Source organism: Heterodontus francisci, chromosome 17, assembly GCF_036365525.1.
Source record: "Heterodontus francisci isolate sHetFra1 chromosome 17, sHetFra1.hap1, whole genome shotgun sequence".
Lineage (NCBI taxonomy): Eukaryota > Metazoa > Chordata > Chondrichthyes > Heterodontiformes > Heterodontidae > Heterodontus > Heterodontus francisci.
Window position 1 is genome coordinate 14,352,607 of NC_090387.1, and position 24,587 is coordinate 14,377,193.

General features: G+C 42.6%; 1 protein-coding gene across 1 annotated transcript in view; it reads left to right on the plus strand.

Moving 5' to 3' along the window:
* vat1l (vesicle amine transport 1-like) overlaps positions 1-21,915 on the plus strand; it is a 181,655-nt gene extending 159,740 nt beyond the window's left edge. The window contains exons 8-9 of the mRNA XM_068049865.1: positions 16,391-16,474; positions 21,226-21,915. Of these exons, the coding sequence (XP_067905966.1) occupies positions 16,391-16,474; positions 21,226-21,324 (183 nt within the window). The 3' untranslated portion in view covers positions 21,325-21,915. The remainder of the gene's footprint in view (positions 1-16,390; positions 16,475-21,225) is intronic.
* Positions 21,916-24,587: the final 2,672 nt, after the last annotated feature.

Genomic DNA, 24,587 nt, shown 5'->3' on the forward strand with positions numbered 1-24,587 from the left:
AAAGTATGCCATTGGTTGTAAAAGTACTTTGGAACTTGAGGCTGTGAAAGGCACTATAGAAATGCAAGTCTTTCCTTTCCCCGGATGCACTGAGAGTGATTTAACAGCAACATTTCATGACACAATTGGCCTGAAAATGAGGTGGAAAGCATTTGTATCGATGCAAACCATATAAAATAACAGCCCAGTTAGCCACATTTGTTCAGTGCAAATGACTGAAATATGCTCTTGAAAAATGGGATAATATCTGTATTTTTTTCTTTGGGCATATCTGGACAAACACAAAAATACATCCATCAAATTATCACTGAGATCCTTAGCAACACAACAAGCGAAAATGCAAAGCCGACATTCAATGCTGTGCCAACAGTAATTTAATTTGCTGAACGTATTTCTACCAGTGATTCTTTCATCTGTAATTGCCTGAAGCAAAACACAACAGTCAGAATTGGGATGCCTATGCGACCTATGAAGGAAAGTGGATTCAAGAAGTTTGGCATCGTTTACAGGATTAGCAGAGTGGAGAAGGAGTTCCTCTAAATAGAAGAGAAATATTCACTGCAGTATGCAGCCAAGCTAATTCTCATATTGTTTTCCAAGAAGCAAAAGGAATTGTGTGATGATTCATTGGTTCCCACAATAATCCTCATGAATACAGCCTAAAGACCATTAGTGGGCCATCACATGTCAGCTTAGCTCAATATGTAGAACTGAATCAGAAAGTTGTGGTTGCAAACCCAACATAATTCCTTGGCTGGTACTCCAGTGCAATACTGAGGGAGTGCTGAATTGTTGGATGTGCTGCTAACTTATGGTTCGGTCTGCCAGTTCAGTTATAGGTTAAGATCCCAGGGGGCTACTCAAATAAGAACACAAAAGCTCCTGCTCAATGCTCCTCCCTCAACAAATACCACCAAAATATGGATGCACTAGCCATTTTGTTGCTGTGTTGCGAGTGTATCTCCCTGCCTTTAAGGAACATTGACTTCCGTATCAAAAGAAAAGCAAGCAGTATTCACTACACCTCTATAACCTTCAATCGTCTTTCTCAACACAAATGAAGCCAGCTCCCACTTAAAGCTGTCAATTGACAATAAGCCCTTTTACTTTTTATACTCCATTTTACCTCACCTTCTTTCCTACTTTGGGAACAAAATGCTCCTTAGTAGAGAAGTCAGACAGCAGAATGGTGACGAGCATTAAGAAGCTTTTAAGATTCAAGTGCAGCAGAGAACCAAACAAATTGGGATTGAAGGTAGTGGGACAAACGCATAAAGGCGAGAATTTGCTCCGGAGTTCCCCTGATTGTTCGCTGTACCTTTGGCGGACGATCCACAGAAACTCTGGAGAATCGGTATAATCAATGTTTGCAGAGATGAGAGGGTTGTCCTATGATGAGAGGCTCTATCCTCTGGAGTTTAGAAGAATGAGGTGCTCTCATTGAAGCATACAAGATTCTGAAGGGGTTTGACAGGGTATACACTGAGAGGTTGTTTCCTCTGACTGGGGAATCTAGAACACACGGGGCACAGTTTCAGGTTAAGGGGCCGATCACTTAGGACTGAGATGAGGAGAAGTTTCTTCACTCAGAGGTTTGTGAATCTTTGGAATTCCTTACCCCCGAGGGTTGTGGTTGCTCCATCATTGAGTATATTCAAGGCTGAGATAGACAGATTTTTGCTGTTTCAGGGAATTAAGGGATACGGAGATTGGGCAAGAAAGTGGAGTTGAGGCCGAAGATCAGCCATGATCATATTGAATGGTGGAGCAGGCTCGAGGGGCTGTATGATCTATTCCTGCTCCTATTTCTTATGTCCTTATTACTGGTACTACTCTGAATTTTCCTCTCTTGTTTCTTCTGAGCTTTGAAGACATAGTTCTACCTCCTACCTGCTACTGCTCTATTTCCCATCTATTTTCTCACTGATTCTTACCTTAACACATTCATTTGGAGAACCTCAAAACTTTGCAATTCCAATCTCCCTCCTCAGTGTTCACTTCCTCCTGATAATCTACAGCCCAAGCTTGGGATCATCCACTTACCTCATCTTCACTTCTCCCCTACATTTCTCAATCTCAGTGGTGTCCGTCACTAAGTGTCTTAGCCCTTACCTACATTCCTCAATATTTTTTTAAAAAGTGGCATAGCCACCAGTGTACATGCAAGCCCCAAATAATTCAGAGACCTACATAGGAAGAAGAGTAGGCCATTCAGCCCCTTGACCCTGTTCCACCATTCACTTCGATTATGGCTGATCTGCATCTTAACTCCTTTTACCCACGTTGATTCCATAATCCTTTGATATCCTCGCACAACAAAAATCTATCAATCTCAGTTTTGAAATTTTCAATTGACCCCCAGCCTCAAGAGCTTTATGGGGGAGAGATTTCCACTACCCTTTGAAGAAGTACTTCCTGTTATCACCTCTGAATGACCTCACTCTAATTTTAAGGTGAAGCCTTCTTGACCTTGATTCCCCCACCAGAAGAAATAGGGTAGGTAGAAAGAAACTATCAAATTCTTTAACAGCTCAAGTTAAATTACCCCTTAATCTGCTGTACTCAAGGCAATGCAAGCCTAGCCTATTTAGCCTGTCCTCATAATTTAACCATCTTAGCCCTAGTATCTTACTGATGAATCTGCACTGCACACCCTTCAAAGTCAGTACAGCCTTTCTGAGGTGTGGTGCCCAGAACTGAACCTCCTGCACATCTATATTTAACCTTTTACAACCTATTTTCTTTCCTGCCAGTATCCTCTTACGTAAGAGATCATGATACAAATGTAAAGTTGTTAAATTTAAAGAGTTTCTCCATTGCTAATTCTCGTGACCTCAGAGCATTAAATATCCACCACCAGGCTTTCCCTCAATCTAGCACATTTTAGAAATCCAGTCCCATTAAGTTAATTGTTGCGTGTTCCTGTGTGGATTAAATTGCTGTCTGATTGATTTAAATGGACTCTGATGCAAAGATTGACAACTTGGTTATTTAGCATCACCACATTTTTTCACTCAATACTCATTAGGGTAGATTTTCCTCAGTTTGCCCACAAGGGGCTGGGTGGAGCGAATACTGGGAAATTGGGTGGGTTTGGAGTACACACATATACAGGAACCTGTTCATTTTCCATCTGTTTAGATTAATGGATGAAAAGCGGGTGAAACCCTTTCCAGGTGTGTGCTCCAACCAATCCAAATTTTCCAGTATTCATCCAGCCTGGTCTAGCCCACGTGCCCAGCTCCATGCCCAATAAAATTACAGTACATAAGGAGGCCATTTGGTCTGTCGCATCTCTGCAGGCTCTATGAAAGAACTCAGTCCTACTCTCCTACTCTTTCCTTGAACTTTTTCAGTGCTTCCACCACTGTTTCTGATGGGGCATTCCATGTCCTAACATTCCTCTGTATAAAAAGAAAGGCAATGCCAAGTTTAGCATTTAAAAGCCTGTCTCTTTTAGGAGGAGGGTTCCTGATGTAAAAGTGGTCTTTCTTGGCAAAACACAACAGAACTGAACTGAGTAATGCTTCACCCTCCCGTGGGAATTAATTACCAATGGAGATCACTGTTTCTCTCTCTTCCCTCATTTACAGATCAAACTTGTTTCTTGCAACTTGTCTAGCAACTTATGGCGACCACATCCAGAAAATTCCCTAATTGCGGCTTGGGAACAGTAGGTCAATTGTTCAGGTTAATAGAGCCTTGTTTTTGTATTTAGCTCGCACTGGGCACCACAACAATTTACTTAATTGTCGGTGAAATAAGCAGCTTCCTTAGCCACACATCTGAATGTGTTTCTGTTCTGTCTAGAGCTGAGATAATTAGATGCTGAATTAAAGCCTCATAATTAATGAATTCATCAAAGGTCATCCCAACTTCATTTATTCTTGTACAGGCAGTCATCTTGCTCGCTAATTAAACTGTTTGCTTGAATATTAAGTAGGTCATTATTGGCAAGCGCGCGCACACAGATACCAATAACAAAATAATGAATTTTTTGCAATATTAATGGTTTCCAAGTAGTGGGATCCTCGAATTTTCTCTTGAGGTTTTCTGCACTCATCATCACAAAAACTAGAAACCTCACATCCAACTGCAGTTATAGCACAATTGCTTATTAGTTGTGAATTTTGTGTTTTTTAGACTGGAGGAAAAGTATACAGAGGTCATAGAGTAATTTATGGCACAGAAGGAGGCCATTTGGCCCATCGTGTCCATGCCGACTCTCCATGTAGCTATGCAGTCAGTCCCACTCCCCGACTCGATCCCTGTAGCCCTGCAAGTCTGTTTCTCTCAGGTGGCCATCCAACTTCCTCTTGAAGTCATTGATCATTTCTGCTTCCACCACCCTTGTAGGCAGCGAGTTCCAGGTCATTACCACCCGTTGCATAAAAAAAGGTCTTCCTCATATTCCCCTCCGTCTCTTGCCCAAAACTAGTAATCTGTATCCCCTCGTCCTTGTACCATTAGTTAATGGGAATAATTGTTCCTTGTCTAACTTATCTAAGCCTGTCATAATCTTGTACACTTCTATTAAATCTCCCCTCAATCTGCTTTGTTCTAAAGAGAACTAACACAGCTTTTCCAACCTAACCTTATAACTAAAATCCTCCATCCCTGGAACCATTCTGGTAAATCTCCTCTGTACCCTGTTAAGGACCCTCACATCCTTCCTGAAGTGTGGCGACCAGAACTGGATGTAATACTCCAGCTTTATAAACGTTCAGCATAACTTTCCTGCTTTTGTACTCAATGCCTCTATTTATGCAGCCCAAGATCCCTTTACTAATTACTCTCTCAATACGTCCTGCCACCTTCAATGATCGATGCAAATGCACCTCTATGTCCCTCTGTTCCTGCACACTGCGTCATTAACCATATATTGCCTCTCCCAATTCCTTCTGCAAAAATGCATCACCTCACACTTGTAAGTATTCAATTCCATCTGTCACCTCTCTGTCCATTCTGCTAGCCTGTATGTCCTGTTGCAGGCGGGTCATAGAATCCTCACTGTTTGCTGCAGTTCCAAGTCTGGTGTCTTTAGCAGATTTTGAAATTCTACTCTGTATTCCAAGATCCAAGACATTTATTTATAGCAAAAAAAAGCAGTGGTCCCGGCACTGACCCTTGGAGAACACCACTGTCTACCATCCTACGAACATATGAATTAGGAGCAGGAGTAGGCCACTAGCCCCTCAAGACTGCTTCGCCATTCAATAAGGCCATGGCTGATCTGATTGTAACCTCGACTCCACATTCCTGCCTACCTTTGATAACCTTTCACCCCCTTTCTTATCAAGAATCTATCTACCTCTGCCTTAATAATATTTAAAGACTCTGCTTCCACTGCCATTTGTAGAAGAGAATTCCAAAGACTCACGATCCTCTGAGAGAAAAAAATTCTCCTCATCTCTGTCTTAAATGGGCGACCCCTTATTTTTAAGTAGTGACCCCTAGTTCTAGATTCCGCCTAAGGGGAAATATTCTTTCACATCCACCCTGTCAAGACCCCTCTGGATCTTGTATATTTCAATCAAATCGCCTCTTACTGTCCTGAACTCCAAAGGATACAAGCATGGTCTGTCCAACCATTCCTCATAAGACATCCCACCCATTTTAGGTATAAGCCTAGTAAACCTTCTCTGAACTGCTTCCAATGCATTTACCTTCCTTAACTAAAGAGACCAATAGAGTCCAGTCTGAAAAGCAAACATTTACCACGATTCACAGTTTTCTATCCTTAAGCCAATTTTTTAATCTAATTGGACACTGATCCTCCTGTTCCATGAGCCTCAATTTTATTAACCAGTCTTTTATGTGGTACCTTATCAAAGGCTTTCTTAAAATCCATATAAACAACTTTCACTTCATTCCCTTCATCAACCTTCTCAGTTATTTCATCAAAAACTACAATTAGTCAAGGATTATCTGCCTTTTACAAATCCGTGCTGGGTATCCTTAATTAACTTGAACCTCTCTAAGTGTCATTGATATTTTCCCTGATTATTGTTTCTGAAACCTTACCCACCACCGATGTTAAACTAACTGGCATGTAGATGCTAGGTCTGTCATTACACCCCTTTTTGAATAAGGATGTCACATTTGCCATTTCCAATCCTCTGGCACCTCCCCCATATCCAGGGAAGATTGTAAGATTATAGCAAGCCCTTCCGCTATCTCATTCCCCACTTCCTTTAGCAACCTGGGATGCAAACCATCGGACCAGGTGACTTATCTACCCTAACCATAGCCAGCCTTTTTAGTACTTCATCCCTCTCGATTTCTATCCTATCTATTGGCTCTACTCTGCTTTATTTTGTCAGCCTCCATTTCCTTAGTGAACACTGATACAAAGCACTCATTAATTACAGGCTGCGTTTGCTGACAAAACCACCACTAGGTGGCGCTGCAATGGCACATGCGCAAATGCAGCCTGTGCCACTAAAATGTCACAGTCTGTGACGTTAGGCAGCTCCCAGGATTAAAGATGCCGCTGCTCAAATAATCACACGATGGCAACCTAAACACATGGCAGCACACAATGGTCGGCGGGGAGGCAGCGAGTGGGCCGGGGAGGGGAGCAAGTGGGCCGGGGAGGGGAGTGAGCGGGCCGGGGAAGGGAGCGATCATGCTAACCCTAGTCGCATGATCATACCCTTTTTACTCCTCAACTCTAACCAATGGCTTCTGTCCTTGCCCCTTCAAGGACATCCTCCATTTCCAACACGGCAATGTGTGCCCTAATCAGTACTGCCACCCCACCTCCTTTTTTCCATTCTCTGTCTTTTCTGAACACTTTTATATCCTTATGTATTAAACGCCCAGTCCTCGCCATTTTAAAGCCACGTTTCTGTTATTGTCACAATACATTCCCATACTGCTATTTGTGCTTGTAGCTCACCAACCATATTTGCCACACTTTGTGTGTTTACATAGATACATTGTAATTCTGTCTTTGCATTCCTCGTAGTCCTTCTGGGTGTCCCCAGGAGTCAGTATTAGGACCACTGCTCTTTTTGATATATACTAATTACCAGGACTTGAATATCGGGGCATAAGTTCAAAATTTGCAGATGACGGAGAGATTGGGAGTGTAGAAAACAATGAGGAGAATAGTAGCAGATGTCAAGAGGATGTAGACAGACTGAGGACATGGACAGACCCAAGGAAGATTAAATTCACCATAGAGAAGTATGAAATGCATTTTGGTTTAGTTTAGTTTAGAGATACAGCACTGAAACAGGCCCTTCGGCCCACCGAGTCTGTGCCGACCATCAACCACCCATTTATACTAATCCTACACTAATCCCATATTCCTACCACATCCCCACCTGTCCCCCCTATATTTCCCTACCACCTACCTATACTAGGGGCAATTTATAATGGCCAATTAACCTATCAACTAGCAAGTCTTTGGCATGTGGGAGGAAATCGGAGCACCCGGAGGAAACCCACGCAGACACAGGGCGAACTTGCAAACTCCACACAGGCAGTACCCAGAATTGAACCCGGGTCGCTGGAGCTGTGAGGCTGCGGTGCTAACCACTGCGCCACTGTGCCGCCCCTTCCTTTTGGAAGGAAAAGTGGTGAGATGCAGTATAATCTAAATGGTACAATTTTAAAGGGGGTGCAGGAACAGAGGGATCATTCATATATATTATTACTTGACAGAACTGGATGGTCGGGCAGCTCTTTGAAGAACACACATTGTATTAGTAAATCTAAAATCGTTGCTGATGGACTTAACCCCAATGAATTATCATGTGAATGATTCAGTACTGAAGAAGGCCATCCGATCCATTGTGCCTGTTCCATTTGATAATGAAACTGTTGCAATGACCTAATTGCTTGAGGGGATACTGTCGTGTTACAAAGTGAAGTTCTAGCTCTTTTATAGATTATTTCAGCTGGCTGTGACTAATCGTAAAATCAGGCAGGAGGCCATGCCTGCTACAAATCAAGTGGCATGCAAGTGTGAGACTTCAAACTAATGAGCTTAGAGAAACTTGAGTTCCCATGGTGAAGGTAAAGTGAAGCCTGGCCAGTCTCTGCAATGGGGTACGGCGTAGGAAATCTTGCTCAAAAAATGGAGGGGTACATTCTCATCTTTGAGGCATAGGCAGTAACCTAGCAGAGTGGAATGTTTGTCTGTCATAGAACCCGCACAATTGAAGTTGAAAATTTATCCCTGTATTTTCCTACCTGGTTTACATTTTATTAAAAAGTCATGCCATTTTATATTCTTTTAGGGCTCGCCACTGGTAGTGACCAAGACAACTAGTCCATACCAATACTGTCAAGCTAAAAATGGTCATTACCACGCGAAGGATTTTCCACCAATTTGTCAGTCGCCCTACGGTAGAGTAAGCTGAGGCTGACCTGGCCAATTGTGTTGCTGATCTAGTGGCCAGGTCTACTTGGATGCGCCCCCGTGTGATTTGTTCTCTCGATGCCCGGGTATACTGATCTGCTATCTTTGTGACCTGCTGCATGGCCAATCACACTACCCTGCCTGGGGTTTCATCCGTAAACTCCGTATCTTCCCACCAGAAGCTAAATACGTATCCCGTTGTTTGCCTGGGTAGGTGGAAGTCCACTAATATAAGGGAGTCATTCACTTGCACACAAAAACTGATGTTAATTAAGCATCTTAATCCTCCAAAGATCATTTCAGCCTCACTTGTCATAAAACACCATTGCATTGGGGACATCTGAACTGCCTTGAATGCGTCCTGGATGGGGGACATTTCGAGCGTGATTTTGCTGTGGTTGGTCAGGGGCTCCAGGGTACGACAAGTACATACAATATAATGCTTTGATTCAGCACAACATTCCTTGGTACTCATTCAAATCGTGGAGTTAACATAAGAGAGGTACCCATGCGATCCTGCTCGATATACCCAACCATCCCTTTCTACTCCCAATGACTCAAAGCGATAACTTTTTAAAGGAGCTTCCCGGGTGATACTCTCGGGGTATTGTCACTAGGAATTTAATAACTCCGTCTGCTCCTCCACTCTGGGGTCGAGTGACCATTAGCTCCCATCGTTCCTGGTGTAGGTTTATGAGATTCAATTGGTATATCAGTTCAAATATGTGTCCGGGGACGGTTCCAAACCTGATGTCTTCTATATCTGAGCTTATTCCCTCAATCAAATCTCGGGCTAACATTTCGCACGCCGTTCCCCTGCTTTGTGAGTTGACAGTATCAACTAGCCCTTGATTGGTAATATTTAGGGCTCACCAGTCCTTCGCCTTGTATCTCAATAACAGTCAGGGCGTACTCTGTCCCGTATGCATTATACCGTAGTCCTTTGGCTGTTTCGGCAGCTACTCGTGACGCATAATTGTTTACTTCATAGATCTGAGCAGAGTTTGTTACTGAATTCGTGCTCCCAAGGAGTCCCCCTCCGTCTCCCACCAAGCTCCTTGTCCATCTTTCCTGCTTCCTGATTCCTGGGGTAATTTGAGCTTTGTAATCCCCAATGAGCTATCCTAACTGATATCTAGCCCATCTGAATGAACTCTGATGATCCCTACATGGTCCCTGTAATATAGCCACCAGGTTCGTGATTTTGTAAGTCACTTCCAGGGATACTATAGTAACGTCATGCAACAGGGGTTTAGCCTCCCCTACCCTAACTATCCCATCTGGAGGGCGGGTTTGTCATCCTAGGACAGCGTGTCGGCCTTTGATAGCCACAAGTACTCAAATTATAACGTTGTATATTATAACAATCATGCCTATCTATTACATATTTACACACTTCCTGACAATACTGGCCATCAAGGCCGAGTTCCCAAATGAAGTGGCGGGGGGGGGGGGGGGTGGGGGGGTGCAGATCAGCCCATCCAGATGTTTACTTCATGAAGGATGGTGCTGTCTGCGTTATTTGTTCGACACCCATGATACAATTTACCCAAGCCAATCACATTATTTCGGATACACTTACGGTTTGGTTCTCAGACTCACGTCTGGTGTGTCTGGGTGGTGACCTGATCCGTAATCCAGGTATTCAGCTTCTTTACCCATTCCCCAATCCCCCCTCTGGGGACCTGAGTGTATTGTCCAGGATGCAGGGAGGTGTTGTCGTGCACATGTACTGTCGGTGCCTCCCACGTCGCTACTGATCTGCTCAGGATAAGGAGATACCTACAACGATATTAACATTTGGCTCCCATTGCCTGGGTCGCCGTTAGTTTTCTCGGTTTCTATATCCAGTTTCATTTTCATGTTTCCATTTACTTGGCATTTTCATATATGCGCACACATGTATCACCTGTCATAATTACCTCATGTGTTCCATGCCATCGGGGTTGAAGTCCACCGCGTTCTTGACCCATTCTGGCCATTACCTTATCGCCTACCTGCGGAACCTTCTGTTTTTCAAACTGCTGATCCAATTCTATGTCCTTAGCTGCCTTTCTGTCCTTAACCTCTTGTCTGAGCTTGTGTAGCTGTTTACTCAATTCTCTGACATACTCTCGGATTCTGCCTTTGAGTGGGCCTGCGTCCGCCCATCCGACCATTATTCCTTCCGGTAACTGCATTGCCCGTCCTGTCATTAGCTCAAATAGAGTAAATCCAGTATTCTTATTTGGTGTGGCCCGCAGGCATATCAGAATGCTGGGTATAACTGTTGCCCAGCTATTCCCTGTTTCTTGTATTGCTTTAGCTATAGAGGTCTTTAAAGTCCTATTCATTCTTGTTTTATCCCCAGAATTCCTTTATTAGCTCTTGCATCAACCCGCTCTAATTGCCAATTCCCATTAATTATAATTCTATTTCATTCATGAGCTCTGGAGAAACTGTACAGTCATAATACTTTAAAACAGAAATCAAATATTCCCATTTGATTCCAGGCATTACCATATTTTGTTTGTTTTTTTTTCTCTATCCTAGATGACATTTTAATTTCTTAAAAGTAGCTTGCTAAATTACACCGGATTTTCGACATCTCAGATTATCCCAAATTCAAATAACAAATGTTGCTGGAGTGACAGGTTTTATTAATGTTCCATTTAATATCTCCCCAAAAGAAACTTTGTTTTTTATACTTAGGAACCACCTAGACTGTTTATGTTTTCTGTTTTCTAAAACTTTGATTGTCCTGTTAAATGGCAGATAAAGGTCCCTTTGAGTGCTTTAAATAACCACTCATATCAATTTAATTTTGTTTATCGATTCCAATTTCTTACGCCCAGACTTGGCGGTATTGCATTTCATTTTACATTCAAGACAGAAGTGCTTGCAACTGTCTCTCCTTCTCAAGCACTTTGTTTCATTGATAAAGATAAAGTGACATTTGTTGTCTACAGTTATGTTCTTAAATTTTTAAAGCTGCTGGTTCTCTTGCTGTGGCATCAGAATCCATTGTAGCTCTGTCCCAAAGCCCAATGGGTTACTTTTACTTTCAGCATTGCAAAAATTAAATGGGAAAACAATAGCTGCAGCAAGGTTAATTTTGTTGCTTGTCTCCAAGGGGGTGGAGTAAAACATTCTCAGCTGCGTCACTTTGCGTAACCTTTTTATTTTCCCTGATCGAAAAGAATTAAGCTCCATTTTAAACTTTTTTTTTTGATATCCTTAGGATTTTAAAACAACAAATTCATTAGTAACATTATCAATTTCAAAGGAAACCATCTCCATTAGAGAAGACAGTTGTTTAGATTAAACTCCCATTGTTTCCAAACTTTTAGCATCTTTTGTAAGAGGTTTCTAATCCAAGGATTTTTTTTATACGACCAAGCTGATTCCAAATTCCAGTTCACGGCAATAAACATTTAAAAGTTTTTCTCAACTTAACAGGTTAGTTAACCTTAATAGTATAAACTTAATTCAGACTTATTAACTTACAATACTTATTAACTACACAGAACAGAATAGCACGTGCTTTTTTTAAAAGATAGGTAAATTACATCTTTTTTCTTGTTCTTTCTTCAGGCATCTTTTCAAATGACTGTAATAAAACCAAAAACTAAAGAAAAAGTTATTTAACATTCTTATAACAAAAGATTTAACACAAACTTCTTACACAAACTTTAATCTTTCCCATATCTTCTTTGCTGATCCTTCTCTCCCTTAAAAAAATATCCAATTTTTGACATTTACTACTTAAAAACAATCAGTAAAACATGTCTTCAAGCTTAAACTGCAAAATGAAGCAATAGCAGATTTTAAACATTGGTCCAATTAAAGCAGTGTTTTAAACTTCAAATTGGATTTCTGCCAGACATCTTCAGACTTTCAAGGCTGAAGGTTATCTCTTAGAAAATTGTTCATTGCCTTTTTACAGTTGCAAAACTGACTTTTAAAATAAAAGTAAAACTTTAACTTAAAATATAATTCAATTTTCTATCCCATTCCTGGGTGCACAATCTTAAATTGAAATGAACACACTCAACAATCACTTTTCACACTCAGTCAATTCCAAACAACTGAGAAAATTGATTCCTGTAATGGGTTATGAATTCAAAGTATCAAAATCTGTGTCAATGCTAATGTGCTCCTGTCTCGATGCCAAGGAACACACACAAGTTCAAATAGTTCACAACCAAAACACGACTCAAGGGTCCCACAAAAATATACACTTTGACCCTTGTCTGTTTTTTGTCACTCATGACAGCTTGTGGTTCATCAGGGCTTCTCCTTTGTTCACCCCAAGGGGTGTACACATGAAATATATTTGACCCTTGTCTGGTTCCAGTCACTCTGACAACTTGTGGTTCATCAGGCTTTCTCCTTTGTCCTAGTCTTTTTTCTCCCCCTTCAAGGTGCATCGCTGGTTTTACACCCGGTGGAGAGTAATATCAGACAAGGTGTAAAGCTGAAGATTCACTCTATCCCACCCAGTGAGTTTAGTTAAAATTACCCCCCATGAAGCAGCAAGTCCACAGCAAGTTCCCTGTAAGCTGCGCACACGACCACACAGCAACCCAGAAGGTACCGTGCAGGCTGCTCACAAGTTGTCCCCTTTAAGATACCATGCATGCACGGCCGTGCAGAACAATTTAAAGATACCTCGCATTTAAATGATCAGGATGCGCACAACTAAACATATTTAGAAAGGGCGTTGGTATGCAAATGCAGTAATTCTTATATTACATGTGCCCATTATCTAGTTGTCAAGATCAGAATAATGAAGCCTGACTTCTGAAGGGAATTTGCTAGTTTAAGATCTTGGGTTCTTGAAGAACACTTGTCGTCGGCCCCCATTGCTCCTTTTTATCGGGTTTCAAACTGACCCAAATCCACATTGTTCCTGCTTCCTCAGTTTCCAGCTTCACTATGTGGACTTGTGGTGAGGGGGACAAGAAGTCATTTGCACAATAAAAGCTGACAAATATAGAATCAAATTATACAGCACAGAAGGAGGCCATTTGGTCCATTGTGGCTGTACCAGCTTTGAAAGAGCTGTCCATTTAGTCCCTTTTCACTATAGCCCTGCAATTTTTCTTTCTTTTCAAGTGTATTGATCTCTAGACTTCAAATAGGTTGGGGAAACAAAGAGGTTGTGTTCACGAGTGGTCCTGTTTGTTGGGGTGAACTGTACGCTCATCATCTCGCCTTGTGGCAAGCACATCTCTTGGCAATTCCTTGCAGTTATAGCGTCATATTATGTAGCATAGTTTTGCAAACTGGAGCCCTGGAACCTAAAGTCTCTACAAAGGGATGCTAGGACTCCCGAGGTCACCAGATTCCTTGTGCATCTGCCATCAGATTGCTGTACTTTTATTTGTTGACCTGCTAGCACATTACTTCTATTCCTGCATACTAAGAAGGGACTTCAGTTTTGTGGAACAAATGAAGAAGCTGGGAATGTTCTTCTTAGAGCAGAGAAGGTTAAGAGGAGATTTGATCGAAGTGTTCAAAATCATGATGGGTTTTGATGGAGCAGAGAAACTGTTTCCATTGGCAGAATCTTCGGTAACCAGAGGACACAGATTTAAAGTAAAATTTAAGGCATAAGTACCAGGAACAATATGAGGAGAATTTTATTTTACACAGGGTATTGTTTTGATCTGGAATACACTGCCTGAAAGGATGGTGGAAGCAGATGCAATAGTAATTGAATAGGAATAAAACAGAAAGTGCTGGAAATACTCAGAACTCTGAAGAGTCATATCCGACTCGAAATGTTTACTCCATTTCTCTCTCCACAGATGCTGCCAGACCTGCTGAGTATTTCCTGCACTTTCTGTTTTTATTTCAGATTTCCAGCACCTGCAGTATTTTGCTTTCATGTAATTGAATAGGAATTGGATAAATACATGACTAGCTATTTGGAAAGAGCAGGGCAATGGGACTAATTGGTTAGCAATTTCCGAGAGCCGATCCAGGTATGATAGGCCGAATGGCCTCTTTCTGTGCTATAATATTCTATGAGAAGAAGCAATGATAGTACTGTTATCCTTTGGGTAGACAACACTGTCCTTCAGAAGTTAGCAGAAGGGGTTTGTGGGAGTGTGCCAGTAGCTGCAGGGTACCCTTGGGGTATGCCAATACAGGGTCCCTGACACAAAGAAGTTATTCATAACCTTACTGCTTGCTTGCTGTTATGCCAGCTGAATTGTGTGAGAAAGCAAGATCTCTTTGTGAATGATAATAAAAGGGAGGATGGCAGCACATTCTTCTTCTGAACCCAACCATGAATAAAAAATGAATCCCAACTGGATTTATAACCTTTTAAAAACATCTCCCCATTAAGCAGCTCTTGATACTGTGCCAACTCTATCTTGTACAGACCAGGCTGGTTCAGTCGGCTGGTTCAGTCTTGATCTAACCAGCTGCCAAACTGATACTTTGTCAGACACTGAATGTTAATGTCTTTGAATTACCTACTCAAACTGATAAACATTGACTGGAGTAAGAGAATGGTTATAACAGCTCAGACTGCGCTGATACAAAGGGGTAAAAATAAAGGGGTAGGTTTTGACCTTGTTCCTCAGTTGTGAAACTGAGTAGTCGATCAGACCTCTCCATATAGAAACCACCTAAAATGGAACTGAGAATTGGCAGCTTTTACAACGGGCAACAAACTGACCAATGCAGCTTCAAAATCTAGTCAGTGAACCAGATCAATGGGAATCTGTACTGTACATACCAACCTAGCAAAATCTGACCAACAGCTTTGAAAAGCTGATGTAGTCATTCCACACCACCCTCCCTGCAATTCCCCCCCCCCCCACCCCCAAAATGCCGCCGTGGCCATTTGAGAATTTGAATTCAGTATTTTAAAACAATCTGAAATAAAAGACCGGGTACTAGTAAAAGCCAGGTTGCCATAAAATCCCAACAGGATCTGGTGTCAACTGTGGCTCAGTGGTAGCTGTCAGGCTGCTGAGGTTAAAGGTCATGGCTTCAACTCCCAATCCAGTGGCATAAACACAAAATCTAGGCTGACACTCCAGTGTGGTACTGAGGGAGTGCTGTACTGTCAGAGATGCTGTCTTTCAGATGAGATGTTGAACAGCATCCCATCTACCCTCTCAGTTGGATGTAAAAGATCCCATGACATTGGTTTGAAGAAGAGTCGGGGAGTTCTCCCCAGTGTTCTGGACAATATTTATCCCTCTACCAACATCAAAAACAGATCATCTGGTCACTATCACATTGCTGTTTGAGGAAATTTACTGTTCACAAATTGCGTGCTATGTTTCCTCTATTACAACAGTGGTTACACTTCAAAAGTACTTTATTGGGGGTAAAGAAATTTGGGATGTCCTGAGGTCGTGAAAGAAGAAAGACTTGCATTCATGTCAAGCCTTTCACAACCTCAGGATGCCCTGAAGTGCTTCACAGCCAATGAAGTACTTTCGAAGCGTGGTCACTGTTGTAATGTAGGAAACCTGGCAGCCAATTTCCACACAGCAAGCTCCCACAAACAGCAATATTATGAGAACCAGATAATCTTTTTTTTAAGTGATGTTGATTGAGGGACAAATATTGGCCAGGACGTTCGGGAGAACTCCCCTACTCTTCTTCAAAATAGTGGCATGGGATCTTTTATATCCACCTGAGAGAGCAAATGGGGCCTCGGTTTAACATCTCATATAAAACGCTGCGTCTTCTGACAGTGCTGGACTCCCTCAGTATTGCACTGAAGTGAAAGGTGCTATATAAATGCAAGTACTTTCTTTCAAGGATTTATTTTTCTGAACTGATAATGCAGCAATGTGACCTCCATGGAAACCAAGAATACCTCTGTTATTGTGAAATGTTAATGGCCTGGAGATGCCCACCGACGATTTATAATACTGAGCAGGTAGTAGGATTTGCCTGTTGCTGACCTGGAATGTATATCAAAGAATCACTGTAGGTCTGTTGTTCCAAAGGATGCATATAGGCTCTCCTCCTAAAGGAACTCATGACTCTGTCTATTGTTTGCAGGTGAAGGAAGCCATGCAGAGAATCCATGACAGAGGAAACATAGGAAAGCTTATACTGGATGTTGAAAAATCCCCAACTCCCCTGGTAAGTGATCCTTGGCCCTTGAAATTTTGAAGGAAAAATGACAAAAGTTATCATACCCAGGAGGAAAATCAATAAGCATGTTCCAGGATCTTGTTAGTCGCTAGTTGTGGACAGAAATGATTAGCACCACTCTTGAAAAAAAAATATTGAGTCTCAGTTTGAAAACTCATTAGGTAATGAGGTCTATGGAAAAATGTAAGTGTGCCAGTAATATTTAGAGTAATATGAAGATCCCTGACTATTCAGGAGTTTGAATGGTGTTGTGGATTAGTCTGTTCACCTCTGGGATCTTAGTTGGAATCCAGCTAAACTCTCCAGGATTGTTCTGGAGTCTCCAGGAATTGAAGATTAATCTCTGGGACACTGCTGTTAGAGAAAAGAGACCCAGTCTGTTCATCCTTACCTGATAGGTATATCCTTGCATTTCTGATATCATTCTTGTAAATCTCTTTTGCATACTCTCTAGTGTCTCTCTTCTTTGGCCTCCTTATCTCGAGAGACAATGGGTAAGCGCCTGGAGGTGGTCAGTGGTGTGTGGGGCAGCGCCTCGAGTGGCTATAATGTCCAATTCTAGAGTGACAGGCTCTTCCACAGGTGCTGCAGAAAAATTTGTTTGTCGGGGCTGTTACACAGTTGGCTCTCCCCTTGCGCCTCTGTCTTTTTTCCTGCCAACTGCTAAGTCTCTTCGACTCGCCACACTTTAGCCCCGCCTTTATGGCTGCCCGCCAGCTCTGGCGAACGCTGGCAACTGACTCCCACGACTTGTGATCAATGTCACAGGACTTCATGTCGCGTTTACAGACATCTTTAAAGCGGAGACATGGACGGCCGGTGGGTCTGATACCAGTGGCGAGCTTGCTGTACAATGTGTCTTTGGGGATCCTGCCATCTTCCATGCGGCTCACATGGCCAAGCCATCTCAAGCGCCGCTGACTCAGTAGTGTGTATAAGCTGGGGATGTTGGCCGCTTCGAGGACTTCTGTGTTGGAGATACGGTCCTGCCACCTGATGCCAAGTATTCTCCGGAGGCAGTGAAGATGGATTGAATTGAGACGTCTCTCTTGGCTGACATACGTTGTCCAGGCCTCGCTGCCATAGAGCAAGGTACTGAGGACACAGGCTTGATACACTCGGACTTTTGTGTTCCGTGTCTCTCTATTACTTTTATAATATGGTGACCAGAATTGTACACAGTACTCCAAGCATGATCTAACCAAGGTTCGATACAAGTTTGGCATTACTTCTCGACTTTTCAATTTTATCCCTCTAGAAATAAACCCTCGTGCTTGTTTTGCTTCTTAATGGCCTTTTTAACCTGTGCCACTAATTTTAGTGATTTGTGCTTCCAGATCCTTCAGTTCTGATTTTCCAAATAATAAGTGACCTTATTTTTCTTACCAAAATGTAATACCTCAAATTTATCTGTGTTAAAATTCATTTTCCAATCATATACCCATTCTGCAAGTTTGTTAATGTATTCTTGTAATTTGTTGCGATCCTGCTCAGTATTGACTATCCCCTTTTCTTCCCACTTTCTTTCTCTCTCTCTATCTTGCTGTTATTCTATCTTTATCTTTTTTCTAATTTTCTCTCTTTTCTTGCTCTTTTGCTCTCTCTCCTCTAAGGGTTCAAAATGAAATGAGCATTGGCAGTTATGATTTTAGCCATTTCAGGTTAAAGGAATTCTCTTCTTAAACCTCCACCTCTCTCTTTAACTTAAACCTCCACCTCTCTCTTTAACTTAAACCTCCAACTCTCTCTTTAAGACACTCCTTAAAACACCTATCATTTTGACCAACTCGCCCTGATATCTGTTTTGGTTAAGTGTCAATTTCTCTCTGATCACACTCCTATGAAGAGCCTTGGCTGTTTTCTTACATTAAAGGCGCAAGTTGTTGATACTGAGTTAGAGCTCCTGATAGGCACAAGCTTACTACACTCTAATGCAACAACACTTGCATTTATAAAGCACCTTTATCATAGTAAAGCGTCCTAAGGCACAGGAGGGATTATCAAACAAAATTTGACACCCAACCATTTAAGGTACCAATTCAACTTGATGGTCCTATGCAGAAAAGCCCTAAGATTGTGTGATTTGGGAAATGGAAAACGTTACATCGCAGTACGGACTGCCCTTTTGAGGCTGATGACAAGGTACATTGTTGATGTACAGTAGAGGGAGCTTTACTCTCTTTCTGACTGTGTCACATACTTACTAGGAAGTACCTGTTACTTGTCCAAAAAGGAAAAGGATGGCTTTCCAGCAGCAATAAGATTGCTCACAACAATGAAATACTCTTTGTGCTCTTGCTCAATGGCAAAGGTTTAAGTAAAAATGGACAAAGCATATCTTTGGCTCATTTTTTTATTACCCAAAATGTAATTTTTTTTTCAACTATAATCTTCAGTGAAAGTTGATGATTCAATCTAGTGTGCTTGGTGTGGAGAAAAGACAGATTAACACTTCTCTTGCGAAGTGATGAGGGATCCCTATCTGAAATCTTAACATATCCTTATTCTCTTCAGATGCTGACTGACCTGCTGTGTATTTCCAACGTTTCCTGGTTTTATTTCAGGTTTCCAGCACTTGCCTTTTTAATTCCAGAACACACTCTCAACTGATGTGAGAGTGTGAGATCCTTAGCTCACAACAGAATCACAGAATTAATTCAGTGCAGAAGGAGGCCATTCAGCCCATCGTGTCTGCACCAGCTCTCTGAAAGAGCAGCTCTCTCAGTTCCATTCCCTTGCCTTCTCCCCATAACCCTGCACATTCCTCCTTTTCATATAACTCTCTAATTCCCTTCTGAATGCTTCAATTGACCCTGCTTCCACCACCTTCTCAGGCAGTGCATTCCAGACCTTAACCACTCACTACACGAAGAAGTTTCATTATGAATCCTTTCCGTCTTAATCCTGCATGGAGACTATCTTTGTCGAACGCTTTCTCCTATCACTCATGAGGCTCATTTCATGCAATCCTATCTGGAGGCACCAGCTTATTAGACTTTCATTTCCTTTCCTAGCTGTCTTAATTTTAGATTTTTTAAATATTATTTTTGTAATAATATTTGCACTCCAGCCGAACCTGAAATGACCAGTGCTGAGGCTATTTTATATTTTATATTAATATCTTCTTTGGCCTCCTTGTCTCGAGAGACAATGGGTAAGCGCCTGGAGGTGGTCAGTGGTTTGTGAAGCAGCGCCTGGAGTGGCTATAAAGGCCAATTCTGGAGTGACAGGCTCTTCCACAGGTGCTGCAGATAAAATTGGTTGACGGGTCTGTTACACAGTTGGCATATTAATATATTAATATGTATAAAGGCGGACTTGCCTAGCTGTGCTCAGCGCCAATGAAAATGAGTTTTTCCTTTATTTTCATTTAAGAAGGCACAGATGTGCAGAGGGATAAAATGTCCCCCCTGAAGAAGTTCTGCTCTTCTCTCCGGGATTTCCGTTTGTCTCTTTTACCTCGTTCACCTTCATTGCTTTCTATTTCCCTCCTGGTGTTTGATAAGGCATCTATCAAAACTCGTTTTCACAGCCACATCTCCTTCCTCAGTGCCTGTCTCCGGCTCCGACTTATTGCACTTGGATTCAAACTGAAGTTTCATCCTTCATGTTTTGAATTCACCCAGAATTACAGGTATCTTCGACAAATACAATGTTCCTCGGACTGCTGCTCTCACTGCATCCTGAGATCCACACTCGGTGCCATGTGTTGCCACATGTACACACTGGACCTCCCTCTCCAGAAGAAGAAAAAACAGTTACAAGGCTCTGGTAAAAAGGCAGGGCAATGGGATTAATTGGATAAAAAGCTGGCACAAGCATGATGGGCCAAATGGCCTCCTTCTGTGCTGTATGATTTCACGATTCTATGATGGGCCCATGGTGCCTGATTTTGAAATCCAATTAAATTAATGCACGTTAAATCAGGCATTGTGAGTTTAGTGCTGTTCCGTGTTGAGTTTTCCCTGTGGAAGATTAGCCTTTTGAATCCCATCAGTCTGGCATGGAATCAGACCCAGTTTCCCAACAATGAAAGGCAGTGTTCTAATTCACCAATATCCAGATTTTCTGTTACCATTTACACCTCCTCTAGATCCATCTTTTGTTTCTTTACTTCTCCATTTACCACACTCTTTGTCTTGACCATCATCCCTTTCGTCATTTATTCACTGCTAACCCCCACCCTTTCACAGACCTTACCCTTTGTTCTTTCCTCCTCTCTCTCTACCCTTTTCCATCGCTCTCTACTTTGCTTATAAACTGTTAAATCTCTAACTTCTTCCAGGTATGTGATGTGATGAAAGATCATCAACCCGAAATGGTAACTCTTTCTCTCAGTCAGATGCTGTCTGACTTGCTGAGTTCAGTATTGAACATTCTTCGGTTATTGGTATCTCAGTGGTGACACAGAGATTCTGGGGAGCTCCATATTTGGTTACTAACTAGGGTCAGAGGTCGGGGCGGGTCCCAATCACAATAGTTAATGAGAATCCATGCTGGTGAACGGGAATGTTGGAATTCCAATGGGCAGCCCTCAAACTGCAGGCTATTTGACCTCTCTTTTACACTGGGTAACATTAGTAAAGTGGGACACACATCGTTTCTTCGCAGTGTCACCTCTCACCTTGATAGATATGTAAATATGTATGTACACACCCATAATTATGGTAATTGCTCTCAGTTATAACCCATCAAAACTATACTGCACCTGGAGTCATCAATCTTTTCATTGCTTTCAGATGGCGAATGATAGCACAGAGACCAGTGAAGCAGGCGAGGAAGAGGAAGATCACGAGGGAGATAATGGCAACAAGGAGCGCATGCCCTTTATCCAATAGCTGCCAGAACAAGGGGAGAGAAAAGAAAAAAACCTACATGTTTAATTTTCTTTTTCTTAGTCGCTGGAGCAAAGAACGATTTGAGGAGATCTCCCTGGTGCGCAAGTGAACAAATGTTGTCGTACTGTGCGTATTTGTGTCTGTCTGCAGTCAGCCAAGCTACAAGCTGTTTGAATCTTAGTGATCGGAACTACTAAAGTGCCATATCCTTTTCAGTGCAGTATTATGACCAACACTCTGTGTTAATATCATTTGAACAAGAGATTCATAGTATTATGCTTCTTGTTTTTTTTAAAGTGGGCACAGTCCTTCAGTGAATTTATTGCAATCTTCAGTACGTCCCCATGCACCATTCAAGTATTTTTTTTCTCTCTATTGATTTCTTGTGCATGGTTCTGTTAACCTGTTAGTACCTGTATTTATTCCAATATACATCACTGACCAGCGACCATTCAATAAGTCAACATTAAATATTCAAGATATGCATCTTTTACCAGTACAAGTGACAGGAACTGTTTCTGAACTTGCCTTACTGAGGAAAAGAAAATTGCGTAGACCTATTTATCAGCTCAAAAGCCTAAATAATGTGAATGGAGATCTCAATTTGTTTACTTGTTGCATTGGTTGCATTAGTGCTTTTGTTATTTTGTGCCTATCAAATAATGTTTACATAACAATTTAAAAAAATAAAAAAATAATTAGCAATTGATTACACGTCAAGCGTTTGTTTAATTTTTCAGAAGGAGAATACAATCACACAAGAATTGAAGGGTAGGAACAGAGTAGCTGGTCCATTAAGCCTGCCTTATACCATGATACCACAAAACCTGGAAGTACTGTGAACTGTGAGGAGGTTAGTGATAACCCTCAAGAGGATGTAGACAGGTGGGCGGGCAAGTGGCAGATGAAATTTAATGCAGAGTATGAAGTGATGCATTTTGGTAGGAAGGATGAGGAGAGGCAAATACAGTGGGTGCAGAAGCAGCGAGACCTGGGGTATATGTACACAATCATTGAAGGTGGCAGGCCAGGGTGAGAAAGTGGTTAATAAGGCAAATTTGATCCTGGGCTTTATAAATAGAGGCATGAGTACAAAAGCAAGGAAAATGGTGAACCTTTATAACACCCTGGTTCAGCCTCAACTGGAGTATTTTGTCCAATTCTAGGCACACACTTTAGGAAGGATGTGAAGGCACTGGAGAAGATGCAGAAAAGATTTACCAGAATGGTTCCGGGGATGAGAGACTTCAGTTACTTAGATAGATTGGAGAAGCTGAGGCTGTTCTCCTTAGAAAAGAGAAGGCGAGAGGAGATTTGATAGAGGTGCTCAAAATCATGAGGGATCTGGACGGAGTAGATAGGAAGAAACTGTTCCCATTGGCAGAGGGATTGTGAACCATAGGACACTGATTTAGGGTGATTGGCAAAAGAACCAAGGGCAACATGAGGAAAATATTCTTCACACAGCAATTGTTTGGGATCTGGAATGCATTGCCTGACAGTGTGGTGCAGGGAGATTCAATCATGGCTTTCAAAAGGAAATTGGATACTTGCTAGGAGATGTGAATGGTAGAATGATGAATTGCTGCTGTCCAAAAGCATAAACATGGGATAAACGAGACTGAAACCAAAACCTGCAAAGAGAAAGGAACCAAAGTGGGGGCAGAGATTACAGTCTCTCAGACCTCACACCTCCTCTAGACTCATCTTTTGTTTCTTTACTTGGCCCATTACCACTCCCTTTGGCCTTGCACCACCATCCCTTTTGTCATTTAGTCTCTCCTGTCTTCCACCCTATCAAAAACCTTCCCTTTGTTCTTTTTCCACCCTTCACCCTTTCACTTGCTTAAAACCTGTTGCATTTCTAACTTTTTCCAGTCCTGATAAAAAGTTTTATTGACCTGAAACATTGGGCAGGATTTTCCCTGCCGACTTCTGAACCACCCTGCCCCAGGTTCAAATGGGGGTCAGAAGCCTGCACTGTGTGGGAAGCGCTCACTCAATGTGATTTTCCCCAGAGTGACCAATTAATGGACAGAGGGTGGGCTCGCCGTCTAATTAAAGATGACGGGTGGACTTTCGAAGCTGGAGGGCCAGTCAGAGGCCTCCCAGTTTGAAAGCAACAGCAGGATGCAATGGCAGGTAAGTGAGGGAGAGGGCCCTTCAAAATGAAGGTGTCTGCTCTCCAACCTTTTCAAAATTTAAATAGAATATGCCTTTGCAGCCAGGCCACCACTGCGTGGGGAGGAAGCCCTTCTACAGGGCAGCCTATGGCTGCTGCCGCACCCAGGCAGCCAGTGAGGGCCTATAAGCTTGCCTGGAGTGCTGACCCTCCTGGTCTGCCTCCGGGAAGCCGCCTCCAGGCAGCTAAACTGTACCCTGCCACCTCTGGGAACCTGGAGGCTGACTGGAATATCCCAGTCAGCCTCCTTAAGTGGCATTCTCCCCGTCCCACCTCCGGGAAAGAGTCCAGGGCCGGGATAGAGCAGGGAACCAGCACACCGGCCGGCAGCGCTATTTTTAGCACCCACCCACCTCTGTTTCCCAGCCCTGGTGAGGGTTAAAAATCCAGCTCGCCAACTCTGTTTCTCTGTCCACAGATGCTGCCCGACCTGCTGAGCAATTCCAGCATTTTCTGTTTTTATTTGAGCCAAATAAAAAGATCTTAAGAGGGATGACCAAAAGCTCGATCTAAGAGAGTGGTTTTGAGGAGGGTCGTAAAGGCGGAGAGTGAGGTGGGGGTGGAGTTTAGGGAGGGAAATATTCCAGAGCATGGGACCTAGATGGCAGAGGGTACTGCCACCAAAGGTTGAGGGGTGGGGGAGGGGGGAGCAATGGTTGTGGTGAGGATGCACATGAGAGCAGAGTCAGAAGAACAGGCTGGAGGAGGTTAGTTTAGTTTAGTTTAGAGATACAGCACTGAAACAGGCCCTTCGGCCCACCAAGTCTGTGCCGACCAGCAACCACCCATTTATACTAATCCTACACTAATTCCATATTCCTACCACATCCCCACCTGTCCCTATATTTCCCTACCACCTACCTATACTAGGGGCAATTCATAACGGCCAATTAACCTATCAACCTGCAAGTCTTTTGGCATGTGGGAGGAAACCGGAGCACCCGGAGGAAACCCACGCAGACACAGGGAGAACTTGCAAACTCCACATAGGCAGTACCCAGAATTGAACCCGAGTCGCTGGAGCTGTGAGGCTGCGGTGCTAACCACTGCGCCACTGTGCCTCCCCACAGAAATAATGAGG